At 43.7% G+C, this 26203-nt stretch overlaps 1 protein-coding gene and 1 long non-coding RNA gene across 2 annotated transcripts in view; one reads left to right on the forward strand and one right to left on the reverse strand.

Annotated features, from left to right (window-relative positions):
• The window catches only part of LOC138288093 (collagen alpha-1(VII) chain-like), a 963348-nt gene that overhangs the window by 271190 nt on the left and 665955 nt on the right, over positions 1–26203 (forward strand). The window contains exons 19-22 of the mRNA XM_069229319.1: positions 2490–2609; positions 11040–11186; positions 21679–21885; positions 21975–22114. Of these exons, the coding sequence (XP_069085420.1) occupies positions 2490–2609; positions 11040–11186; positions 21679–21885; positions 21975–22114 (614 nt within the window). The remainder of the gene's footprint in view (positions 1–2489; positions 2610–11039; positions 11187–21678; positions 21886–21974; positions 22115–26203) is intronic.
• Positions 1–26203, reverse strand: part of LOC138288094 (uncharacterized) — a 155845-nt gene that overhangs the window by 117233 nt on the left and 12409 nt on the right. The gene's annotated exons all lie outside the window — the stretch shown is intronic.

Below are 26203 nucleotides of genomic sequence, written 5' to 3' on the forward strand. Positions count from 1 at the left end.
TAGGAAACAGGAGGAATGTATTGGGCTGGTTCTCTTCATTTCTAAAGGATAGAACCTTCCAGGTGCTGGATCGCGCTTTTTACTCCAATACGTTTTCCCTCCCCTGTGGAGTCCTGCAGGATTCGTCGTTCAGCCCTGCCTTTTTTAATATCTATCTTTCTCAGTTGGCCAAAATTGGTGAACCTCATGGCCTCTCTTTAGTTTCATATGCAGATGACACCCAATTAGTAGTGTCCTTCTCAAATTCTGGAAATATCCCTCAATCCAACCTTTCAGCCTGCCTGGAGGAGGTAGCCAAATGGATGACGGAATCCAAGCTCATGCTCAATGACGACAAGTCAGAGGTAATGATCATTGGCCATCATCCTCTCTTTAATTCCTTGACAGCCTTGCCCGACAGCCTTGCCCTCCACCTAAGGACAACATAAAGAGCTTGGGCGTTTGGCTAGATCCACACCTTACCATGGACTACCAATCTAAAAGGCTTGCCGCATCATGTTTCGGCTCATTAAGAACATTAAGGAAAATGATCAACCTTTTACCATTCTTGGCCAGAAGACTCCTCATTCAAGCATTAATACTGTCCCGCTTGGATTACAGAAATTCTCTTTTTTTAGTTCCCCTAAACATGTAATCAGACGGTTACAGATCGTGCAGAATTCTGTTGCACGTCTGCTAAAAAAGGGCCCCAGACATACCTCTGTCAAATCCGCTCGGGTCTCTCTTCATTGGCTCCCCACAAAGCAATGAGTCAAATTCAAGGCGACGTGTATGACTCATAAAGCCTTGCATAACAGGGGACCCAAATTTCTTAGACAAAATATGTATTTTTATAGTCGGACTAGGCCCCTCAGGTCCTCTGCTGCTTCATGAGTCCATACGTCTTGCTTTAAGAAGGCTAGATGGGGAGGCAACTCCTTTTCAGTGAAAGCTGCACAACTTTGGAACACTCTGCCTCTGGGACTGCGTCATGACCACATTGAACTATCCTTTTACAAGAAACTGAAGACTTTTTTATTCTCCTTTTAGGCACTTTTATGGCACTGATAAGATACAGATATCTCCTTTAGCGATAGGAGGCCCCTGGGTATCCATGCGCTCTATAAATCATTAACATCATGATTATACCATTGAATATGGTAATCTGACGCTATATCGCCTCAGACTTCTTCCTCTCAGATTTAAGTGATGTGCAAGTACCCTTTGGCACACGCATGATACTATCACTGGTGTGGCTCCATGGAAAGGTAGAGCATGCGGTCTCCAGCAGCTGGGACTAGTGCAGAAGGACTGTAGAAGCTAGTGTGCACTTGTGTGAGGCCATACTATCATAAGCGTCTTTCCTGCAAGTGTTATGAGCTCCTTTATTTGTAACCTTCTATCTGTTGCATTGTGATAGCCATGTTGCTTTTTTGACATTGCGTTGGCCTATCAGCAGACTATCAGCAACGTTTAAGATGGCCTATAATTCGTTTTTGAAAATCTAGTAGTATTGCACCCACCACTTACTAACTACTTGGCCTGTTCCAGTAGTGTGAAAATATTTGCTGGACCAAGTGCAGCAGTGCCCTTATTTTGCTGACTTTGATAAAAAGGCCATCTAGTGAGGAGCAAAGGCAGTTATCCTTTCCTAGTCCCACATTATCCCTCAACAACAAGCATGCTAGAATTTTTCTTTGTTTGAAGGTCTCTGCTTGGGTTCTGAAACATTGTGACCTTACTGACTGGATGGGTCATTTAAAGGTGATTTACAGTCACCTCAGCGTTGTTAGATGTTGTACCAGTGTATTCATGATTGTTGTGGATTGCTCATAGTTTGAGGAAGGGATTAGTGTTGGTTGGTACATAGGTTGAAGGCTGCATGGGTTGTGATTTGGTTGGTAGATGTTGGTAGTGATTTGAGAGTTTTAGTTGCAATTTAATTTTGCATCATATGATTAGTGTAAGGATACATTGGTGTACGAGTTGTGTTTGGATTATCTTGGAGCAGTGCAGTAGTGAATATGATGGTGTTGCACTTGTATTGCATTTACAAGAGAAGGTAAGGTGTAGTATCCTTGCCATAATAAATAATCACTATTGCTTAGCCTGCTTATGCGTTTTTACCTAGTGTAACTGTGTGATGACATATGTATGGAATGTGGGTGTAGTCGAGTGCAATGTTGAGTAGGTCATCCAGGATTGGTTGGGCTGTGATAGATGGATAAGTAGACTGAGCAACAATATTCAGGTCTTCACTTATCTACAACTTTTCTGAAAGTGTAAACTGGATTCATACACGAACTGTGGTGCCTACACTTTTTCATTTACTTCTACACATACTTTCATCCCTACTGAAAAATGACACACTCTGCATTAGTGAATACAGAGCTGAAACCTTGCATTTTGTAGCTTGTTCTTAGGTCACATGTCATACATGCCATTCCTTTGAGTACACATTTCCACAATGTTGATAAGCTGTCATTGTATTGTCCCTTTTTTTCTTTTAGTGGATCTACCCAAAGTTGAGAAATTTGAAGTACAAGAGACAACATCGGACAGTGCCTTACTCAACTGGAGCAGAGTGGAAGGTGCCTCAGCTTACCTACTAACATGGCGGCTGGTGTCTGGTAAGAAGCTGGCACTTTGGAATCCCAGGAAGGAGAGTGTTTGTTTCTTTGTTTCCAAATCAGTGCCCTTTTTTCTCAGTTCTGTGCAAATGTATATGTATGTTATATCCTAGAAACTCCATCATATTTTTCTGTAGGTCAATTGTGGTATGTTTATTGTGCAAACTACATCAATTTATTGGTGGAATTTATGTATGCTTTCTTATTGGCAGTGGCAAAGTGGCAATAAACATTTTTTATTTTTGATCAAATGCATGTCATGTGCATCCTCTGTGCAGCACAGATAATGTATACCTTGTTATGCGGTTTTGCTTCATAACCCCATGGATCTTTGCAAGACCTTAATTTCTATTGTATCTAATGCAGACTGGCAAGACACACACTCTTGGAATGCAGTAGTTGGTGCTGGGATCTGCTGTGCTTGGTAAAGCTGTGTAACTATTGGTTCAATGCCATGTGTGGCTGTAGATACACATGTTCAGCATGCTCTTACCATCTAGTTTTGGTTTTGCAATGATAAAACTTGTTTTTCTTCAAGAAGTATTTTCGAGGCTCCTTATTCTCTTTGATACTCCGCATGGGCATCGAGTCCTTTGTTAGATTGTTCTCGCTCTGCCATCGGGTTCAGATGTGTTTTCGGATCGCGCCATCTTCAACTTGCTATGGTCAGAGACCTTCCTTCTGTCTGCTTTACATTTGTTTACATGTCGCTCTTTTCATTCTTGCGATCAGGTTCACCTCGACGAATCGAGTAACGACTGCTCACCCTTTGGGGTGGGCAGCCATGCCTGGACACCAGCCTATCTAAATGAGGCCTACCCCACACAACTTCCGGTCCATTTCCTAGAGGCATCAAAAGATAAAAGACTGATGGAACGGACACATTTAGATTTTGCCCTCGTGCCTTTCTAAGTTCCCCCACACAGACCACCACCAGGTGTGTAGCTGGTGCCTTTCACCAAATCACCAGGAGGCTACCTGCGATGTGCCCATCATTCAGATTGAAGAAAACTCTTCAGGACCAAAGAGCGTGCAGGCTAGAGATGCACAGAAATCACCAGAAGACACATCAGATCTCTTTGGGGAGGAACAAGCTCAAGAGGAGCCCGAACACAAGGAGACCTGCCCTATACAGATTCGGACTCCAACATCTAGTCCAACATCGAGAGCCAGGAGGTGATGCCAGCTCAAACTGTAAGTAGAGAAACCCCTTGCACCCACACAAAAGCTCTGAAAAAAGGCCACCATACGGTCCACTTGCCGCCACTGCTATCAGGCCATGGTCAGTCACGAAAAATTACTTCGGCTGCCCTGCCTCTCGGCTCGGCACCGAAAACCACAAAGGATGCTACAAAGGCTTTGGCCTCACTTTGAACATTTCAGTCCGAAAGACTATAAGCACCGGTCCATTTGGCACCAACTTGAAGCAGCAAAATATCAGTTTTGGCACAAAAAAGGTGCACACGTCAAAATATTCGGTACCACAAAGCCAGGACATTACTCCCTTGAAGCAGATGGACTTTAGCTATTCCTCCGCCTCACCACCTCAAATTGAACCAATTTTAGAAACAATGGACATTAAACAGTGCAGAATACACATACAGGTAGGTACAGAACACATTGTGGCTTCCCCTCCTGTTACCCTCAAATGGGAAACTAACTTTCCAGGATGCCCTTGACACCTCACCGCCTCAGACGAAAGTTCAAAAGGACAAGGCCAGCACTTCAGTAACCAGGCCTCTTCCTCCTCCTCCCCCTGAACCAATTTCTTCACCACCTCCTCTCCCCACTTCTCCTCCAACCCCATCTCCTCCTCTTTCTCCTGTCTCCCCTACTACAGAAGATTTTACCCCTCAGGGTTCACTGCGATTTTGCAAGGCATATTTAAGGGACACACTGAAGACCAAGACCCTTGGGACTCATAGGACCAAGATATCTACAGATCCAGATCTATAACCTGTACGTCTCTCACACCTGGAAGACACAACTGGCTACCAGCAGGTTATTGCTACAGCTGCTGAATGTCACAATGTCCAGTTATGCAAATATCCTACAGAGCAGAACTTTTTATTCAATACTCTCACCACCACACACAAAGATATCCAATATCTCCCCATTTTACTGGGGATGCTTCATCACGCAGACAATATCTTTAAAGAGCCTGTCCACTCAAGAATTATTACAGCAAGGGTAGAAAAAAGTACAAGCCGGCCCCTTCGGATCCACTCTTTATTATATCCCAAGTACCACCAGATTCTATAGTAGCTACCATCACCAGAAAAAGAGCCAACAGTCAGGCAACTGGCTACTCTCCACCTGATAAAGAAAGCAAGAAACTTGATGCGGCTGGCAAGAGACTGGGTGGGCAAGCTGACAATCATTGGCGCATTGCTAATTTGCAGGCCTTACTGGCAAGATATGACCTGGCTCACTGGAATGAAATGGAGGAGCTCCTCCGATATCTCCCAGATGAGCACCGGAAAAGAGGCCAGCAGATTGTATCGGAAGGCCAAACAATTGCTAAAAACTTGATCTGGTTGCACTAGATGCTGCAGATTCAGCAGCAAGGGTGGTTAACACCGGACTCATATTAAGAAGGCATGCATGGTTTCGATGCTCCAGATTCAAGCCAGAAATCCAGAAAAGAGTACTTAATATGCCATTCAATAAGGAGCACCTTTTTGGTCCTCAAGTTGATTCCATTCTTGACAAATTAAAAAAGGAAAGAGAAACTGCAAAGGTTATGGGGGAACTTCAGTCCCAAGCACACAGGGGCTTTTTTCGCCTCCCAACATATAGAGGAGGATATAGATCAACAGCTACCTCTGAGACCTCCACCACACAAGCTAAACATGCTGCAACCTCTTATTCATGAGGCTAATTTAGAGGATCATAAAGAGGCAATATTAGCAAAGGAAGGGGCAAAAAAAACACCTCCAGAGGATCCTCAACGTTAGGAAAACACTAACTATTTGCACTTCCCCAAACCTCACACCACTCCCATAGGGGACCACCTTCAACAGTATTTCAAAGATTGGACAGCTATAATAACGGACCTTTGAGTCCTATCCATTAACCAACATGGTTACTGTCTGGAGCTCACTTCCACACCCCCAAACATTCCACCTCTCACACACAGATTATCTCACGATCATCTTGCTCTTCTAAAAGAGGAGGTACAATCTCTTCTCCTCAAAGGTGCCATAGAAGAAATACTGTTACAGTATCAAGGGACAGGAGTATATTCCCTATACTTCCTCATTCCCAAAATGGATGAGTCCCTAAGACCTATACTGGGTCTGTGACCCTTAAACCACTACATTCTATCAGAACACTTCCATATGGTCACTCTTCAGGATGTCATTCCACTTCTACAGCTAGGAGACTTCATGACAGCTCTAGTTTTAAAGTATGCCTACTTTCACATACCCATCCATCCTGCACTCCACAAATACGTAAGGTTTGTAGTTTGTAGCGGCAGGAAAACACTATCACTTCAAAGTGCTCCCTTTTGGAGTCACAACCGTACCCAGGGTTATTTACCAAGTGCATAGCCGTCGTTGCAGCTCATCTCAGAAAACAAAAAATGCATGTATCTTACCTAGACGACTGGCTGATCAAAGCCAGCAGATTACACCTGTGACAGGCCCACACTCAAACCACAGTAAACCTTCTTCACAAATTAGGGTTCATCATCATTTTTTAAAAATCTCCCTTACAAACTCTTCAGATGCAGCCATATCTACAGGCCATACTCAGTGTGAAGCAGGGGATAGCATACCCCAATCGAGCTTGCATGCAGTTTCCAGTAACTTCTTCCCCAGTTTCAGGAGAGTCACATTTATACAGTCAGGACCATTCTGTTTTTCTTGGGGATTATGGCATCCTGTATTGCCATTGTACCACATGCCAAACCGCATGCATCCACTACAGCAATGCCTATTTCGCCAGTGGTCCCACTCACAGGATCTTCTTCAAGATCTAGTGTTGTTAGACCACCATACTCACTTTTCTCTGCAATGGTGGAACTCCACCAATCTGTTAAAATGGCAGCCTTTGCGAGACCCTGATCCTCAGATCATTCTAAGCACAGCTGCATTCCCATCAGCATGTGGTGCATATCTTTAAAACCTCACAGTGCAAGGCCTTTGGGATCTCAGTCACCAATCCATGCACATCAATTACCTACAGCGTCAGGTAGTATTTCTAGATCTGAAATATTTCCTACCTCATGTGTTGCACAAAGGTGTCTTGGTCAGAATGGACAACATGACAGAAATATATTATCTACAAAAACAAGGGGGACACGGTCATCTCACTTATCACAACTTACTCAGACAATATGGAAGAGAGCACTTCACCATCACATTCACTTAGAGGCAAAATATCTCTCAGGGAGGGCCAAAGGCTGCAGACCTGCTCAGCAGGATGCATCCGCAAGTGCAGAAATGGGAACTCCACCCACAAGTCCTTCAAAAGTACTTCTAAAAGAGAGGACAGAAACAAATAGACCTTTTCACAACAGCAGAAAATGCAAAATGCCTAAGCTTCACATCCAGACACCCTCACCCTCTATCCAAGTCCAATGCTCTATGGATGAATTGGTCTGGGATATTTGCCTATGTTATGCTGGTTCAGAAACTCAGACAGATCTCACTAACCATAATATTAGTAGCTCCCACCTGCGCACGTCAACTATAGTTCACTATACTTCTGGACCTCTCACATGTTCCACAAGCGAAACTCCCCAACAAACCAGACCTTCTCACACAACAACAAGGACAGATCAGACATCCAGAACCCAAGCACTCAACCTTGCAATATGGCTCCTGAAGTCATAGAGTTTGGTTACCTTAAATTACCTGCAGAATGCATGGATATTCTTAAGGAAGCTCGTAGACCCACAACTAGAACCGGTTATGCAACAAAATGGAAACATTTTGTTTGCCACTGTCAGTCTACAAACATTGACCCCATTAAACCTTCTGTCTAAGAAAGTATTTGCTACCTACTTCACTTACAAAAAGCAAGCTTAGTTTACACTTCCTTCTGTTTACATCTCACAGCTATAGCTGCATACTTACAAAACAAATAACATACATTTTAATCAAAATTACAGTAATTTAAGCCTTCATGGAAGGCCTGAAAAGAGTAGTCCCACCTAGACTACCCCTGGACCCTTAATATTGTGCTAAATAGGCTCATGGGGCCTCCTTTGAGCCACATCATTCATGTCCTAATCCGTTCCTAACTTGGAAAGTGGCATTTTTAATTGCTATTACTTCTCTCAGACATGTATGTGAGCTTCAGGCTTTAACTCTGGAAGAACCTTTATTTAAAATACACAAAGACAAGGTAGTCCTTCGGATAAATCCTAGGTTCCTACAAAAGGTGGTTTCTCAATTCCATATCAATCAAGCTATTGAGTTGCCAGTTTTCTTTCCGCAGCCTGACTCAGTGGTAGAAAGAGCACTCCAAACTTTAGATGTTAAAAGGGCACTCATGTATTACGTTGACAGGACTAAACAATTTAGGAAAACCAAACAGCTTTTTGTAACTTTTTCGGTACCACACAATGCAATCTCAAAGAATAGCATAGCTAACTGGATTGTTAAATACATACAGACCTGTTATGCTAAAGTAAAAAGACAATTACTTTTAAAGTCAAGGGCACATTCCACTAGGGAAGAAAAGGTTCCACTATGGCGTTTTTAGGAAACATTCCATTAGCCGACATTTGTAAAGCAGCAACTTGGTCTACACCACGTACATTCACAAAGCATTTTTGTATAGACGTACCAGATCATCAGCAAGCTAATGTAGAACAGGCTGACCTAAGAACACTTTATAAGACAACTGCAACTCCTACAAGCTAGCCACCGCTTCATGGAGGGACTGCTTTACAGTCTATGCAGATGTGTATCTACAGTCACACGTACCCTCAAACAAAAAATTTTACTTTCCCAGTAGACATCTGTTTGTGGCATGTAGTGCTGTATATTCACATGAGCGCTTCCTCCTCCCCAGAAGCCTGTGGCTGTTTCAGTTACCTTATACTTTATATAATTTTATATATGTCCATACACTTGCATGGACATCTTTTCTATCTATACTTCTATTACTATCTCTCTCTCACCCACCTGTGGGAAAACAACTTAACAAAGGACTTGATGCCCATGTGCAGTATCACAGAGAAGGAGGAGCCACACAATCCTGTGAAAATACTCCTCAAAGAAAAACAAGTAGAACCACTCCGAACCCAACACTAGATAGCAGGAGCATGCAGAGCATGTGAATCTACAGCACTACATGCCACAAACAGATGTCTAATGGGTAAGTAACATTTTCCTTCTCCCTAAAAGTGACTAGAAGTGATCTGCTTGCATGTACATAGGTTGTATGGCTACATGTTTTGTGTATAGGGTGATGGCCAGGGAGCATCAGTGTTGTTCTGTCTTCTGCAAGATGTGCTTTTTTCAGTAGTAAATCCAATAGTTGCACATTTCTAATGCATTTTCTAAAGTGGTGCAAATTGCCCTATCCTTTGCACCTAAAGGAGTTGTGTCTTCTCTTTGCTACGTAAATGCACACCTGAACAAACTCTCAACTAACCACACACAACTAAACACCAACAAAACAACAGGCAATGTCAAATGATGACTCCTTCAGCTTGACTGATGCCCAGTACAAAGCGGCACAAAATTGGCCCAGGTAGAAATACCGTATGATGTGATATCAATGGTGGTTAGTTGTATACAAATGAAAAATGACATTACGTTAACTTAAACATAACACAACACAGCATAAACCACTTACAACTAGCATTACAAACTAACTCTGGACTCCACAGAGTAGGTTGTTACCAATCCCCAAAGCACTTGTCTGCCTCGTCGGGAGTAGGAAGTGTTATATACATTTATATCACGCTACATTGAAAGCCTGTTATCAGATATTAGGATCACAGATAGGAGAATCCATCAGTCATGCATGAGGTCAGCAGATGACCTTGCATCACAGGTGAGAGCAAATTGCAGCCCTAGACCTAATGCTTTCTAGGAGTTGTAGTATTGGTGCACGTTGCTTGCTCTAATTAGACTGCAGTACTAAATTACATTGCTTTTTAGGAGGAGCGCCCATGTCTGAAATCATAGAGCAACTGATAGCATAGAGACACCTGGTAAAACTGCGCCATCTTTCAGTGAGTGCAAAACGACCTTGAAAGCCTCGAACATGTTCTCAGGGTTCTAAAGCCAACATACCTACCCGATAAACTGAGTAACAATTTTCTATGTTCTTCTTCTAGTCCATTGCTTTAGAGGTGATTCAATATGTGAGGAAGTGTGTGGTAGTGGGAAGCAGAACTTATTTTCTCTGTGACAAAGGTTTTCATCCTGGCCTTCATTAAGATCTTTTTGCAGTGAAGCGCTATGTTTTCAGGAAATTGCTCAGATATTCCATTCATCTTTCCTGAAACACTCTTCAGGGAGACCTTTAGACAACTAAAATTAATTGTGTGTAAATGCTCCTATGTAGAATGAACACGGTGTCTCAGGTTTAGTGCATTTTGTGTTCATTTTGTGAATTGTTTTGAACCAGGAAGGCAATCGATAGGTAAGGACATTGCAAGGCAACTTTCATCACCATCCCCATCAGAATTACAAGGTTTTTGGTTTAGCTGCGATTAGTGTGTTTCCTTTCTAGACATTTCACCTGCATCAAGCAGGTGAAATATCCTGGGGGAACCCCAGGGGAAAATGGGTCAATACATGCAGGAATCGGGCAATAAATCACAAATTATCCTTGTAATTTGACATTTCTAATGATACCCTCATGTTGTAATTTTGCCCTTCATAGTTACCAGTGACCGGGTATCATTAACTCTAGGTAGCAGAGTTAATGAGTGGATTACCAGACACTTTATGTATTTTCTTCCTAAAATGAAGATGAGAGCAGATTGAGCAACATTTAGTGGACAGTAGCCAAACTTATTTATCCTAGACAGACATATTGCTAAAACTGCAGTATTCCTGCGGGTGCTATGGCAAGGCCTTAAGGGTGTCACCTTCTGGTGCCTGGCACTGTGCTTAGTCAATGAAATAATTAAAAAAAAAACTTTCTGAAATTGTTGAGAGGTTTCAAAAGATTAGATTCATATTACTGGCAACAGTCGAAGCCAGTGTATAGCTTTAATGCTCTCAAATCAAACTGCTGTGCCACAGAAGTGTGGAGACTTAATGAGGAGTCACAGAAATCTTAAATTATAAACTTGTCATTTCAATTTGAAGAAAAAGTGCTGATAAAGAAATAATAAATGTCAAACTGTCAAAATGTCAAATGAAAAATGATAATAAATATCAAATTTATCGATGAAGCAGAGATGGAAAGTGTCCAAAACCTCAGTGTTTCACACTATTTTGCTTCATTCTGCAGCTTCAGACTTTCTGACGGAGCAGTTGGTGGACACCTATAAGTCATACCGGGTCAGCAACCTGGAGTTTGGAAGGACCTACGCGTTCTCGATCAGGCCTCTCTTCGGGGAGATGGAAGGGTCAGCTACATCACTCACAGTACAAATAGGTGCGTCATAAACTACCAAACTATGTTTTGAACCTATTTAATCTATCTGAACTATTTTTTTTGGAGACTATTTGCATTATCAGCTCACATTTTATGAGTGCTGTCCGCTCTCTGCAGAAGTCTAGCATCCATCAAGTGAGAGCAATGGTCTCACCAGCATCCATGGTTTGTGGGACGCTAACATTAAGTGACTGGATCCTTTTGCTTAACTTTAACAGTTACATAGTTACACTTAGCATAATGAGACATTTGCATAGCTTTTATGGTTATATAGCTAGTTACATCGCTAGTAAAGTTACATGGTTTTATATGTTTAGTAATCCGATTGTTGTGTGGTTTAAAATGTTGCGTACATTATAGTTGCATAATTAGTGTCATTTTATGATCAAATACAAAAGATACACAATGCCCAAATTTGGTATATATTGGTGCATGGTTTAAATTGTATTGTTATACTATATAGTATGTGATTATTTTTATTACATAAATAATGTAGTTCGTATTCTGGTAAAGTTGTCGATTTGATATTACAAGAATGCACAATTAGCATGGTTAAAAAGTATGCTCTGCATATGAACATAGTGTATTGTGTTTAACTGCCTAGTTAGTGTAGTCCCAAGGGTAACTGATATGTATTTGGTACCATGAGTAGTTAAATGTCTATTACAGTTGTTCTAGTTGCTTAATTAATATTGCAACTAACGTTGCTTTTGAGCATCTGACCTAGAGCATGGCCAGGTGGTTGGATTTTTATTGTTGGAACGGTCAGGTGGATCAACACTTCCTAAATACCTGAGCGAGAAAGCAACTGTACCAGAACCTCCTACTCACATATCTCACATGCCTTTCAGGGATCCGAGTTCAGACTCACGTTCATCACCTCATCTTGTAGATCCATTCATTAAAGGGAGGATGAGAGTAATGAGGGATCCTTAAGCCAGTCCCGGCTCACTGGGGAGGTGAGCGGGGGCAGCGCGCAGGGGCAGGGGGGAGGTGGCACGCTGGAGTGGGTCTTAAAATTAATTAAAAAATAAATAAAATAAAAAAACTTACCTGCTCCTCATGCGCCGCTCCTCTCCTCCGTCTCCTCCCTCAGGCACAGGCTCCCAGCCTGCCTTGCGGCCAATCCTGACGCTGCTCAGAGCAGCGTCAGGCTTGGCTGGGAGCGCCCTGTCTGGGCACTCCCAGTCAGACTGGGAGCCTGTGCAGGCTCGCCCAGCAACAGAGAGCCCACAGCGCATGTGTGTTTGGTCGGCCCAAGATGGCCGGCCAAACACACGTGCGCTCTGTGGGGAGTGCACAGTGCACTCCCCACAAGTGCTCGTCACCCCGTGGCCCTGCCCCTTCCACCACGAAGGGATAATAAACATAGTTTATTATCCCTTCGTGGTGAAAGGTTTGCAGCTTCTGCTGCTGGCGAGGGGGGAGCGCGACGCTCCTCCGCCCATATGGAGGAGCCGCCCCTGCCTTAAGCTAAATTGACCCATAAGGTGCACCAGACTCTTAGCAGCTGCCACCATCCACTGCTGACTGTGGAGTGCATGTTCATGACTCCATCTAGTTACATAGGTTCAAGAAAATAAAAGGCTATTTGTAGGAAACTCCCCTCTTTCTGGCATGGTTACCCCCACTTTTTGCTTGATGTCACTGTGCTTACACCGTACTTTTCACTGGGATCCTGCTTACTAGGACCCTAGTGACTGGGCTCTCTCCTCCATATTTTGTTTCTTTGGTATTTCTTACACCCCACAATTGGCATGCTGGTGTACCACTGTAAATTCCCTGGTATATGGTACCTAGGTACCTAGGGCATTGGTACATCCAGGGTCCCCCATGGGCTGCAGCATGTATCATGCTACCCATGGGAGCCCATGCAAACTGTGTCTGCAGGCCTGCCATTTGCAGCCTGCATGAAAATGCTGGTCACTACACCAGGTCACTGTAATTCACCCCTATGGTAGGCCCTTCCAGCCCAAAGTAGAGGGTGCAGGTCCCTGTGTGTCTGGGCACCCCAGCATGAGCAGAGGTGCCCCCTTATGAACTCAATTTTCAATTTCCAGCTGCCATTTTAGCTGTGTACTGGCCACAGGTCACTCACTACCAGTGGCCCAGCTACATAATGGTAACTCCGAACCTAGGCATGTTTGGTATCAAACATATCAGAATCATACCCTGTAGGAAAGTGACCCTTTTGGATTGGTTACCCCACACTCTTTGCCCGATATTGATGCTGACTTGACAGAGAGTGTCCTGGGATCTTGCTAACCAGTCCACAGAAGCAGTGTTCTTTCCTAAAACTGTATCATTGCTCCCACAATTGGCAAACCCCTGGCACACCGTTAAATCCCTTATAAAACGTCCCATGGTACCAAGGGCCCTGTGGCCAGGGAAGGTCTCCAAGGGCTGCAGCATGTATTATGCTACCCTAGGGGACACCTCACCAAGCCTTTGCAGCTTGTGTGTGCTGGTACGAAGAAAAAGACAAAAGTCGACATGGCATCCGTCTTAGGGTAGCTTGCCCACAACCACTGCCTATGGCATAGGTAAGTCACCCCTCTAGCAGGCCTTACAGCCCTAAGGCAGGGTGCACTATAGCACAGGTGAGGGCATAGCTGCATGAGCAATATGCCCCTACAGTGTCTAAGTCCATTCATAGACATTGTAAGTGCAGTGTTGCCATATAAAGTATATGGGCTGAGAGTTTGTCATTACAAACTCCACAGCTCCATAATGGCTTCACTGAAGTCTGGGAAGTTTGGTATCAGCACAATAAACCCACACTGATGCCAGTGTTGGATTTGTTGAAAGATGCTCTCAAAGGGCATCCTAGAAATGCCCCCTGTACTTTAGCCAAACTTCAAGGGCAGGACTGACCAGTCTGTGCCAGCCTGCCACTTCCCAGACGAGCTTCTGACACATGGGGTGAGAGCCTTTGTGTTCTCTGTGGCCAGAAACAAAACCTACAGTGGGTGGAGGTGCTTCACACCTCCCCCTACAGGAACTGTAACACCTGGCAGTGAGCCCCAAAGTCTCAGGCCTCTTGTTACAGTGGCCCAGGGCACTCCAGCTAGGGAAGATGCCCACCCTCTGGGCAAAGCCCCACTTTTGGCGGCAAGTCCAGGGGAAAAATTAGGAAAACAAGGAGGAGTGACCCCTTCAGCTGGGACCACCCCTAAGGTGTCCAGAGTGGGCGTGACCCACTCCTTGCAAAATCTTCCATCGTGGTTTGGAGGACAGAGACCAATAGGGTTAGGTCTGGGTCCCACGCCCGAAAGGGAGTGGACACCGGAAGGGTGTAGTCACTCTCAGGGACTGTAGCCATGGGCTACTGCCCTCTGACCACTGTAAGGCCCCCCAATCCAGGACTTAAGGGCTCCCCTGAACCTAGCTCATCAGATTCCTGGTGACCTCAAGAAAAAGAAAGAAGAAGGACTGCTAAGCTCTCCCCAAGCAAAGAAGGCTGAATACACAAATTGACTTGGCCCCAGCCCTACAGGCCTGTCTCCAACTTCTGAAGCCCTGCTACAAAAGGCAACACATCCTACAGGACCAGAGACCTCTTAAAAGCCTCAAGAGGATAGTCTGCACCCCAGAGGACCAAGATTTCCTGTGGACAGCGGCCCTGTCCAGAAGGAAACACCAGCCAAGGACTCCAGAACCACCCCAAATCTGCAAGTCCTGCCTACTCTGCACCTGACACCCATGGCTCGTGTCCAGGTGGCCCAACTGACTAAAGCTGGTCCCCAGGCAATTCTGGGCAAGTATATCCCCTGGGTTGACCCCTCCTGTCCAACACAACAACGCTGCAGCCTAAATTCAGAGGACTCCCCTTGACCGCGACAGAACCGGATGAAGATTCCCAACGCCAAGAAGTACCCCTGCAACCCCCTGGCCTTGGAGAACCCGATCTTCGGTGCAGCAACATCCATCAGGCAGCCCTCCTCCTTCAGCCTTTGCATTCCCGTAACCGACACCCTGAGCTTCACCTGCAGCATCTTTGTAACCCCTGGGGTAAGCCCGACTTGTGTTTGCACACTGCACCTGGCCGTCCCTGTGCCACTGAGGGTGTGTGTTTGGTGCTGATCTGTGGCCCTCCTGTACTCCTGTAAACCCCCAGGTCTGCCCTCCGAAGATGCGGGTACTTTCATGCAGGCAGGCCTGATTCCGAGTGCCCCCATTCTCCATAGGAGACCATGTTAAATTAACCTCAACTTTGACCTTTTACCCTGCCATCCCCATGTTGCTGGTGGTGGATTTTGGGGGGTAACTTGAACTCCAACCTGTGGACATCCTATCTCCCAGAGACTGGAATTGTAAGTCTTGTACTTACCTTGAAACTGTGCTAATGTTTCTTTCCCCCTAGATCTGTCTCTGAAAATTGCACAGTCAACAATTTAAAACAGATTATTGCTATTTATTTGAAAAACGTTTAACTTGCCAAATTGTACTTACTTGCAAATGTACTTACCTGCAATTTAAATCTTGTGGTTCTAGAAATAAAGTAACAAAGTATATTTTTGTTATATAAAAGCAATTGGCCTGGAGTTAGTCATTGAGTGTGTGCTTTATTTATTGTCTGTGTGTGTACAACAAATGCTTTGCACTACCTTCTGATAAGCCTAACTGCTACATCACACTACCACAAAAGACAGCATTAGTATTATCTACTTTAGCCTCCGTTAAACCTCTGGGGAACCCCTGGACTCTGTGCACATTATATCTCATTTTGATATAGTATATATAGGGTCAGATTCCTACATACCCCAATACTGATACCAGTATTGGTGGGATGATTCCATGCACACCCCCAGTACTGCTCCTACCATTTTTTCAGGGTCTGCGGGCACCCCACGCTCCTGCAGCCCCCAGACAGGATTGTGCCCTCCTGCTGCTTGACCAGCTCATGCAGGGGAAGCCAGAACAAAGGATGTCCTGTGGGAGAGGGGGTGCAACCTTCTCTCCCTTGGAAATAGGTGTTACTGGGCTGGGGAAGGGTAGCCTCCCCACACCACTTGACTGCTTTGAAGTGCACATTTGGTGCCCTCCTTGCATAATCCAGTTTGCACCAGTCCAGGGACCCTCGCTCCCCCGCTTGGGGGGAACTGCACAAAGAAAAGGGGAATGATCACTTCCCTCTCCACCACCCTCCAAGGGGTGGTGCCCAGAGCTCCTCCAGGTGGCCAATTAATTCTGCTGTCTTGGAAACAAGATGTGCAGAGGCTCCTGTGAGCATCTGACTGGTCAGGTTAGGTAGCTGACATCAGTGACCCCCTCTGATAGGTGTTCACCTCAGAGGGTGACCAAGCCCCTTTTTGGGCCATTTAGTGACTCCTTTGTGGGTGGGTCCCCATATTTGTTGTGCAAGATTCCATCAGGACTCCTCTGCAAATACCTCTTCTGCTCCTGGCCACCGGAACCGCTGCTGGACCAAACAAGACTGCAACACCAAGATGACCTCTCTTTGTAACAATGTTCCCACGGCTCCTGTCAGCAAACTGCAACATTTCCACTGCTGTGAGTCAGCCAGGCTTCAGCTGCACCAAAGAAGCAAGAAGTAATCTCCCTTGGAATTGAAGGAGTTACTCCCCTGCATCCACAGGCACCTAAAGCAACAACGTCTGACTGCTGGGATCTGCTGTCCTCTGGAGTTGCAAAGATTCTCCAACACAGGAGGTAGTTCTGAGGGGTCCTCTGGGTCCTCTCTGCCTTCTGTCCAACTTGGGAGACCGTGAGCACTTGCCTTTTCCTCTAAGGCAGAACCCCAGTGAACTGCGACTGTTGCAGCAACCAAGGCTTGTTGACTCCTGCTCCAAGGGATCTTCAGGCTCCAAGTAGCCCCAGCCCCCAGCACTCTACCTCCGCAAAGACAATCTCCTTGCCACTGCTCCAGCGACGTGGGGCACAGGTGTGCTGACTGGGCCTCACTGCAACTTACTGTGCCTGCTGCTAGTGGGTTCCTCGTGGGGGCTCTGACTGCTTCTGCTGGCTCTCCTGTCTTCTCAGGGTCAGCCTGGACTCCTCTTCAAGGGTCGACTCCCCAGGACCTTGCTGGTTCTCTTCAGCTCTGCAAATCTCCAACAGTTCCAGTTGCATCGGCTTGTGCTTGTTGGTAGTATTTCTGACCACTGACTCATCTGCAATCTGGCGACCAACGAGGGACAGCTCCTAGGTGACTTCAGGGACTCCTCTGCAGCTCCTGGGCCCTGCAGCTGGACTTCATTCATCACCGTCGACGTGGATCTTCACCCACAGAAGAGTGGGCATTGCCTCCTGCCCCACTTGGACACTGCATGGACTGGACTCTGTCCCTTCTTTTGCAGGTCTTCTTAATCCCAAATCCACCATTGGGTTCCACTGGCCTGGTCCTGCTTTTGCAATATTCCATTTACAAGTCCTCATGTTAGCTTGTGGGTCGACCAGGTAACTTACCTCTCCTCTCCTGGTCGCAGGGGGTCTCCTAGATACTTACCTCTTGGGGTTCCACTCTCTCCCAGCCCTTGGCTAATTACTCCACATCCTCTGGTGGGAGGACCTATTTTCGCATTCTACTTTTTAAGTATATGGTTTGCCCCCATAGAGCCCTTGCTATTTTATGCCTTTTCCAAATACTTACCTGTATATATTGGTGTGTGTACTTACCTCCAGGAGAGGTTTAACTATAGTGATCTAGTTTGGTGTTCCTGTAATAAAGTACCTTAATTTTTTGCAACACTGTGTGGTTCCTTTCATGTGTGATAAGTTACTGTGTGACTGCTGTGGTATTGCAAGAGCTTCACACTCCTCCTTGATAAGTCTTGGCTGCTCACCACAGCTACCACTAGCGAGTGTCCACCACTCACTGAGCCAGCCTCCTACACTATTGACTTTAGCATTCTTTAGATATTAGTGTTCCTTCTAACTTTATGTGTTGACGTCCACTAAAGCAAAACAAAATTAATGGCTTTTATGGAGACTTTGTTCCAAAGAAATAAACATAGGGCCAGATGTATGAAGCATTTTCCACGTCACAAACAGCGAATCAGGCCGTTTGCAACGTGGAAAATGCAATTTGGGATGTACAGACCCATTTTTGCGATTCGGTAATCTATTTACCGAATCGCAAAAAGGGTTTGCGATTCGCAATTAGGAAGGGGTGTTCCCTTCCTAATTGCGAGTCGGAGTCCCGTGTATGATTGTTTTGTGACCGTGAATGCAGTCGCAAAACAATCGCAGGTAGCACCAGTTTCAAACTGGTGCTAACCCATTCGCAAACGTGAAAGGGTCCTCATGGGACCCCTTCCCCTTTGTGAATGGCAGTGAAAATATTTTTTCAGAGCACCACTGCATGTTCTGGAAAAATTAAAAGAAAACTTTTAAATTTTTGTTTTTGAAGTGCATCTCGTTTTCCTTTAAGGAAAACGGGCTGCATTAAAAAAATAAGGCTTTATTTAAAAGCAGTCACAGACATTGTGGTCTGCTGTCTCCAGCAGGCCACTATCCCTGTGAGGGCGGCTATTCCCAATGGGGTCGCAAATTGTGACGTACCTCATGAAAATTCATGAGGTAGGTCATTTGAGACCCCATTGGGAATTGCAAACAGTGTAATTGACACAGTTGTACATCAGGTTTTGCGACTCGCAAATTGCGAGTCGCAAAACCTGAAATTCGTACATGTGGCCCTTATTTCCCAGTGTCAAATATTCAGTTCAAAGCAATTGGTGGACTTGCTATTATAGCATTTTTTTAGTAGAGCTCCTTTAACAACCAACATAAAGCTTATTGAATAGTACACTTCATCATACTTGGTTTCTCAAAATGTTAGTTGAATTATCAGTCTCATCTCCAGGGAGCTTATTCCATAATATAACCGAGAGTGACTCAAACAAAAGTTTCCCTTGCCATTGCTCTACTTGTATCCCACCTGTTCGCCTGCGAATAAGTATGTCTCCCGAGAATGCAATTTAAATTTTGTATAATTTATCATCCCTGTCATTCTCATGTTCATGAACCCCACCACCTAGGTGTCTTCCATCCCTTTTGTTGTTGGCACATAGGAATGTGACTGGTGTGATATGAATCCTGCTCCAATGAATCAGCAGTTACATGTGATGACGTCTTAGATTTTTGTGTTCTTCCTGAGCTAAACTTGAGACCATGGTTCCACATTGCTTTCTCTTCTAAAAGTCTATTTTCAGACTGCCATAAACTCCTAAATAGTAGACAGTGTGAATCTCAAACACATTTTTCTTCTGAATTTATTAAGCATCCCCATTGACAAGTAAAAGCCAACTCTATATTTCCAACCAGTGGTACCAGCTATGTATATAACAATTGAAAGAATGTGGTTAAGCAGAGTATAATTTATTTCTTAATTGTTTATCTTTTGCTTTAAATTAGCAAACATAAATATTCTTAAATAATAATTTTGCCATGTATGTTCAATCATTCTCATTAAATATGTCATATATCCAATGTTATTAACCATCGCTCTCAATGCCTTAACCATTACAATTTTATTGTGTTTCAAACTGACCACATCAAGTTCTAATGGAGCCACTGTTGTGGGTATCACATATACCACTTGCAGTATGTTCTGTTTAAACAATGCTTGGCTCTTTCAATCACTAGCCAAAGCAACTTTGAACTGTTCTTAATGATTTCGATTACTCCTGGATCACTAGACACCATGGGGCAGATTTAGAGTTTGACAAGGAGGGTACTCTGTTGCTTGGCTAGAGAACCCTCTCCGCTAAACTCGTTTTGTCCACCTGATTTAGAGGTGGGCAGAAAACCATGTTTATGCTGATGACTGCATGAGGGAGTAGGGGCCTGCAGAGGTAAACCATCTGACCCTCTGCCCTCTTCAGAGTGGGCAGTCGGAAGGCTTTTTTCATTGTCATCATCACCAAGTATATCCTGGCGATGGTGGACCATGAGAATAGAAAGACATTTCCTCCACACCATAGGAGGGAAACTTCCATCATGTGAGGGTCATCAGTTTTTTTATTTTTCAAAAACAATCCTCTGCTTTAGCAATTTGTTTTGAAAAAATTCAAAACTTGGAAACGTTTGGCTGCCAGCCATCATGTTTGACTCAGTAAATGGAGTCATGACGGTAGATCCTGCCAAAGTATAGAGATGGCTACAGGGCTGGCAGACATCTCTAAATTTGGCAGAAAGAGTAAAGGCATGGTGGTGGCCATAAAGTCCTTCGCCACCCTGTCGACCTTTACCCTGTCCACTAAATCCTACAGTAGGCCCTATTCATTTAACTGTGTCTTTAAAGTATTATAATTGCACTTCTAAACTAATGGCCATGCTCACAAATGTGAGGATATTAGTCAAGCATTCCTAACACCCTTCTCCTTCCGACATCCCATATTCCAACAGCTTTTTATTGCAAAGCCAGTTGGTGGAGTAGCAGGAGCTAAATTGCAACAATGTTACTAAAACGGAAAATGTGTTTTTTGCTGGTGGGTGAAAATGTAGGTATGTTAAATTGTTAGGATTTAGGGCCTGATTTAAATATTGGCAGACAGTGACAGATATCTCATCTACAGAAATCTAAATCACATTATTTCCTATGGGATTTAGATTTCAGCAGATGGGACATCCATCACCGATGTGGCAGAGTAACCTATCCGCCAATATCTAAATAAGGCCCTTAGCCTCTTTACTCATGTATGGATTTTCAATTCTTACTTTTGTAAAGGTGCTGTATGAAGTCAACCTGCCTGAAAAAAACATAACAGGCTTTACATAAAACAGCGCTCTTCAAATGTGCAAATTTCCTCCTCTGATATGAGGTGGTACATTTTAATCTTCAGAGCAACTCAGAAAGTATTGGTGATAGCTGCTCCACTCCTTCAGTAAAAACTGTTCAATTTCTTACCAATACTTTTCAACTCAATAAAAATACATTAAGCAATCCATTCTTTTCTCTCTGTCATCATGTACATGTAAGGAAAATGTAGGCAGGTAATCACATCTTCCTTTCTATGCCCTCTACAGTTTTCCCAGCCAAAACGTTTACCACCTGTTTCAGTCACTTCAGACTTTACTTGGCAAGTCCCAGACAAATTAATAATTGTGACTTGCTGTGACATAATTTGTTGATCATTTAGTCACCATTTGATCATTTTTCATTAATCTATCAAATTCTGCAAGCAAAATGTATCCTATAGTTTCCTCAATCGGAGGAGATTCTCTCTTACATAGAGCTGATGTACATTGGTGCTACTCAGGTTTGAATGAGGAAGAAAAATTTAATATTATTATTTATGTAGCTTTTTGATGACCTAAAGTTTCTTCTGAATAATTGCTTTCTCTTTGTTTTCACTGAGGTATAAAGGTTTTATTTTTATTTTTCTGTTACAATTTAACTTGCGTGAACTGATTAGTAAATGTAACCCATTTTCTGCATATGCAGGACTAGGGTACAAACATTTGTTTTTTATTTTCTTTTAAAGTCATTTAACATTTTCTGCATGTTGTTGTATTGTAAATAATGCAGTAGGGTCAAGTGGGAAGCTGAGCACCCCAGCATCCCCGGTCACAGCTCACAAACAAACTACGCGACCAGTGAAAACAAACTCTCCTGCAAGGATCACTCCACGCCAGGTGCCTCAATCCACCAGGGTAGCTCCAACTACTGCAAGCCGTACCACCACCCTTTCGACTACTGGTCCAACTGTGCCATCCACAACAATTTTAGGGCCAAGTGAGTTGAATTGCAGAAGACATAAAACACATTCTTATAACTATACCTATTGTATTTCTTCTTGGCTTCTAATATATCTTTCTTTCTAGTTTGCGGGAAGGTAAAATCTGACATTGTGTTTCTCGTGGATGAGTCCTCCAGTATTGGGCAGGGAAACTTCAACAAAATAAAAGATTTCCTCTACCGAATTGTCTCATACTTCCCAAAAATTGGGCCAGAAGGGACTCAGGTAAGACATTCTGTTCAGCACCTTTGCCTTTATTTCCTTAGTGTTTTGGGACATTGATGAAACAATGTCAATGCATATTCAAAACATTGTGCTTTACACATCAGTTTCTTCAGTTTTTCTTTTGGTTAGTAAGCACACTGAGAACCATACGTTTCCTCCCACTTGGAGAGGTTAGCTACACTGAGCTCCTATAATTGTAGGAAAAGGTGTGCATATCTTTTTAACTGTACAGCAATTATCCCCTACACTAAGGAGGAGGATTATCAACAAACAATAGGGCAGTGTAAGATCTCTGATGTATTCTAGGGACCTGCCATGCACCCAAAGCTGTGCATTGGAGTTGGAATATTCTAAATACCACCCTGGAGTGCTACAGTCAACCACAACATCACAGGAGGCCATTATCATTTATTGTGTTAGGATGCAATCAAGTTTATGAGAGTCATGATGGCATTGTGCTAAATGTTATGACAATGATATTGTGCAAAGGGGAGAGATACAAAGATAAGAGCATAGTAACAGATGACTGTGCTTACTGTGACACATGTCTCTGTTTCCCTTTCTTTACTACTATGTCACAACCATGGAGGATGTGTATCTTCTATAATGTTATGATTATGGCCCTTTAACATATATTTTTATGTAGGCATCAACATATTTTAATGTATTGAAGAAAGATTGAGATTAATAAGGCTAAATAATTGGTACAAAAGTTATTTTTATGTATGCTACATGTTAAAGTGAGGGTATGGAAGTCCTAGGGGGTATGTGGTATCATGTCTGAAAATGCACAATGTACACTCACTACCAAGATTCACGCCATTCTGTGCGGTGAGAAGTTTGGGGTGTATTTACATTACTGTGGCAGCAATAGGAACATATTTTGAGAATTCTTAAGTTTGTGGTCCAAGTTTTAATGTTGAAAGACACCTTTGTTTTGGAATGATTTGGAATCAAAACTGTTGTTCCCTTTAAATTTTCTTTAATCAACGATGTTGAAGCAGTAGTGGGATCTGAGAATGATATACGCATAAGAATATTGAATTAATATTGCACAAAAGAAACAAGTGCAGTTTCAGACTTCTATATTTTTTAATGTTACATTAGCAGAAACAAGGAGAATGAGCATTGATATTTAAAACATCTTGGGAAAATAGCTAACTAATCATTTTTAATCATAACATATTCACAATCAGTCTATGATGCAAGGCAACTACTCAAACCTCTAAGAGTGGGTAAGAAGAAGTCAGTCCTTATTTGAAGACAAAGCAATACTTAAAGGAAAAGAACATTAAGTGGAGTCAGAGGACCTTATAAGTTGAAAAGTTAAAATGCAGGCAACATACTAGTGTTCCTAAAACAAATAAGAAGGAGCAGGAAAGGTAAAAGAAAAATTAATAGTAATATCTCAGGCAAGTTGGCGTAGAGGGGGATGTAAGTTATTGCAGGTAACTCTGATGAAAATGAATGTTTATATGTTGGAGGATTGTGAATCATTCTTTTGCTAAAAAATTAAATAAGTAAAATAAACACTCTTTGATGACTGAAAGTTAATAGATTCTAAAACAAAACCATGTATACATGGTGATTGTGTCACTTAAATCAATAAAAATATTGAACCAATATTACAGGGTAAAGGTAGAGAAACAGAGAAACAGAGAAACGTTTAGAGGAATATCACTGTTGGAAATTCCCTGCCAGGAAGATTGAGAAGTTGTTCTTGACTCCATAAGTTAACAGAAAATGTGTTAATTAGATAAGAGAAATGATAAGATGTTAGGGTTAAGTTGCTTAGAAGGATTTCCATGTGTCATAGAAATTATAATAATATTGTTTATGTCCTAATGTATAGTATAACATAACAGACATATTTATAGAGCACACTTTTTCCACTGAAGAGGTCTCCTGTTACAGCATATTTCTTTATGGGTTTATCAGCCTTTCATCACAGTCACATGTTATGGCTGCTCGATGTTTCTATAATATCTCTTGGGAAGTGGGCTGCTTTACCTTTCATCTCACAACAATGTTCTACATTTGTTCAGGTGAAGGGTCTGACCTCCCTGGAGAAAAGACATCTGCTTCGCCGAGAAGCTTCTCCCTGGTCCTCTATCCTCAACCATACTACCCATCACCCTATTTCCCCTTCCTACCTAGAGAAGAGATAAGGGATCTATATGTACATTTCTTCTTGTCAACTAGCAGGAGTGGTCTGTTTATATTTGGAATCCTGTTGTCAAATCTCTTCGTGCCTGTTTCTCCTCATGTCCCCATAGGAGCCATGGTCTGAGAACCCTTCTTTCTAAAGGGTTTGTAGTTTTGAATGGGCTGAGAAAAGCAAGGAGTGCATTTTGCCCTTTGCCTTAAATATTGACCTTGTTCAAATTTCCCTCTAAGTTTTTGCTTTGCGAGTATGATGACATGGTGTCCTGGCATGGGTTAAGTGAGCTGATGATGTAAGGACCTGATCAGTATGTACTTTTATGAGGCCATCTACCTACCAGCTTCGTTTACTACCTCTTCTCACTTGGCTCCAACCGCATGAGCTGATAGCTTTGGGAATGCCCATAGTCTGACTGTGTAGCTGCTCTGGAACACATTGCTGTGAGGTGTGGTTATTAGTGAAGCATTTGCCTGAATATCTGGTCCCAAGGACATTAAGGCCCTCATTACGACTTTGACCGCCAAAGCCACGGGCACCAGGAGACCGTCAGAGCTGGTGGTCTTCCAACCACCATATAGCGAGTACTGCAGGATTTCTGCCACATTTTGGGCGGAAATCCTACAGTAGTCGTGCTGGCGGTCAGAGGCGCATGGACGGTTCTACCACAGGCCCCGCCCTGCTAAAAAGACTCCACCAACCGTATTACAAACTGTTATATGGTCAGGCAGTGTCTTGATGGCGGGGCGCTGCAGGCGGTGGAAGCACCCGTTGCCTGTCGTACAACCTCCTCGTCATACAAGGTAAGTCGCATGTCCAACAGGGGAGGGGGATGTTGTGTGTGCGTGAGTGAGTCGGTGTTGTCTGTATGTGTGAATGTAAGTGTGTTTGCATGTGTGTATGCGTGTATGTATGCATGTGTGTATGCATGTGTGTATGTGTGTGTGTATGCGTGTGTGTATGGGTGTGAGTATGAGTGTGTGTATGCATGTGTGTATGGGTGTGTGTATGCGAATATGTGCGTGTGTGTATGCATGTGTGTATGTGTGTGTATGCATGTGTGTATGCGTGTGTGTATACGTGTGTGTATACGTTGTTGAATATTGAAGTGAATGCATGTATGAATGTTGAAGTGAATGCGTGTATGAATGTTGAAGTGAATGTGTGTATCGATGCATGTGAGTGGGGCGCTGAACTAGAAGGGGGTGGGGGTGCTGTTCTGGGAAGGGGTGCTGTACTAGGAGGGGGGTGGGGGTGCTGTACTAAGGGGCGTGGGGGGGTTCTGGTATGGAGGGGGTTGGGGGGGCATTTAGCTTGCGGGGGTGTGGGAGTCGTCTGCCATGACAGGAAAGACATTTCCCGCCAGGGTTTTTGTGGCAGTACATGGTGGAAAGCAGACTCCTAATACTGTCGGCGGTCTTCATTGGACCGCCAGATCGGAGATGCTAATCTCCGGCCTGGCGGGTCCAACCACCCTGGTGGTACAGGCGGGGATGTGGCAGGTTGGCTGAGGCCAACCTGCCACACTCATAATGTGGTGGTCTTCATCGCCAGCCCGTCTGTGGTGGGTCTGCTACCGCAAGTCTGGCGGTCATGAGACCACCAGACTCGTAATGAGGGCCTAAGTGCTTCTGAACTCATACTGTGTGTTGGGGATCCTTAGGACCCCTTGTAAGTTATGTTGACAGATACTGTATAATTAATGTTACCCAACTCAGTGGTACCCATTTTATCAATCGGAAACATTTGAAAGGAGGAGTTGACTCACCATGCTTCAAACATGTGACTCTGGGATCAAACACATACCACTGGAGTGGGTGCAGTAGGCTACTAATTTACTAATTTCCATTGGGTTTATAAAACCTTTGGAAAAACTGTTTTGTTTGGATGTAATAAAATCCAAAGTGTATGCAGAGTAATTCTCTCCT

The sequence above is a fragment of the Pleurodeles waltl genome, chromosome 4_1 (genome assembly GCF_031143425.1).
Source record: "Pleurodeles waltl isolate 20211129_DDA chromosome 4_1, aPleWal1.hap1.20221129, whole genome shotgun sequence".
Lineage (NCBI taxonomy): Eukaryota > Metazoa > Chordata > Amphibia > Caudata > Salamandridae > Pleurodeles > Pleurodeles waltl.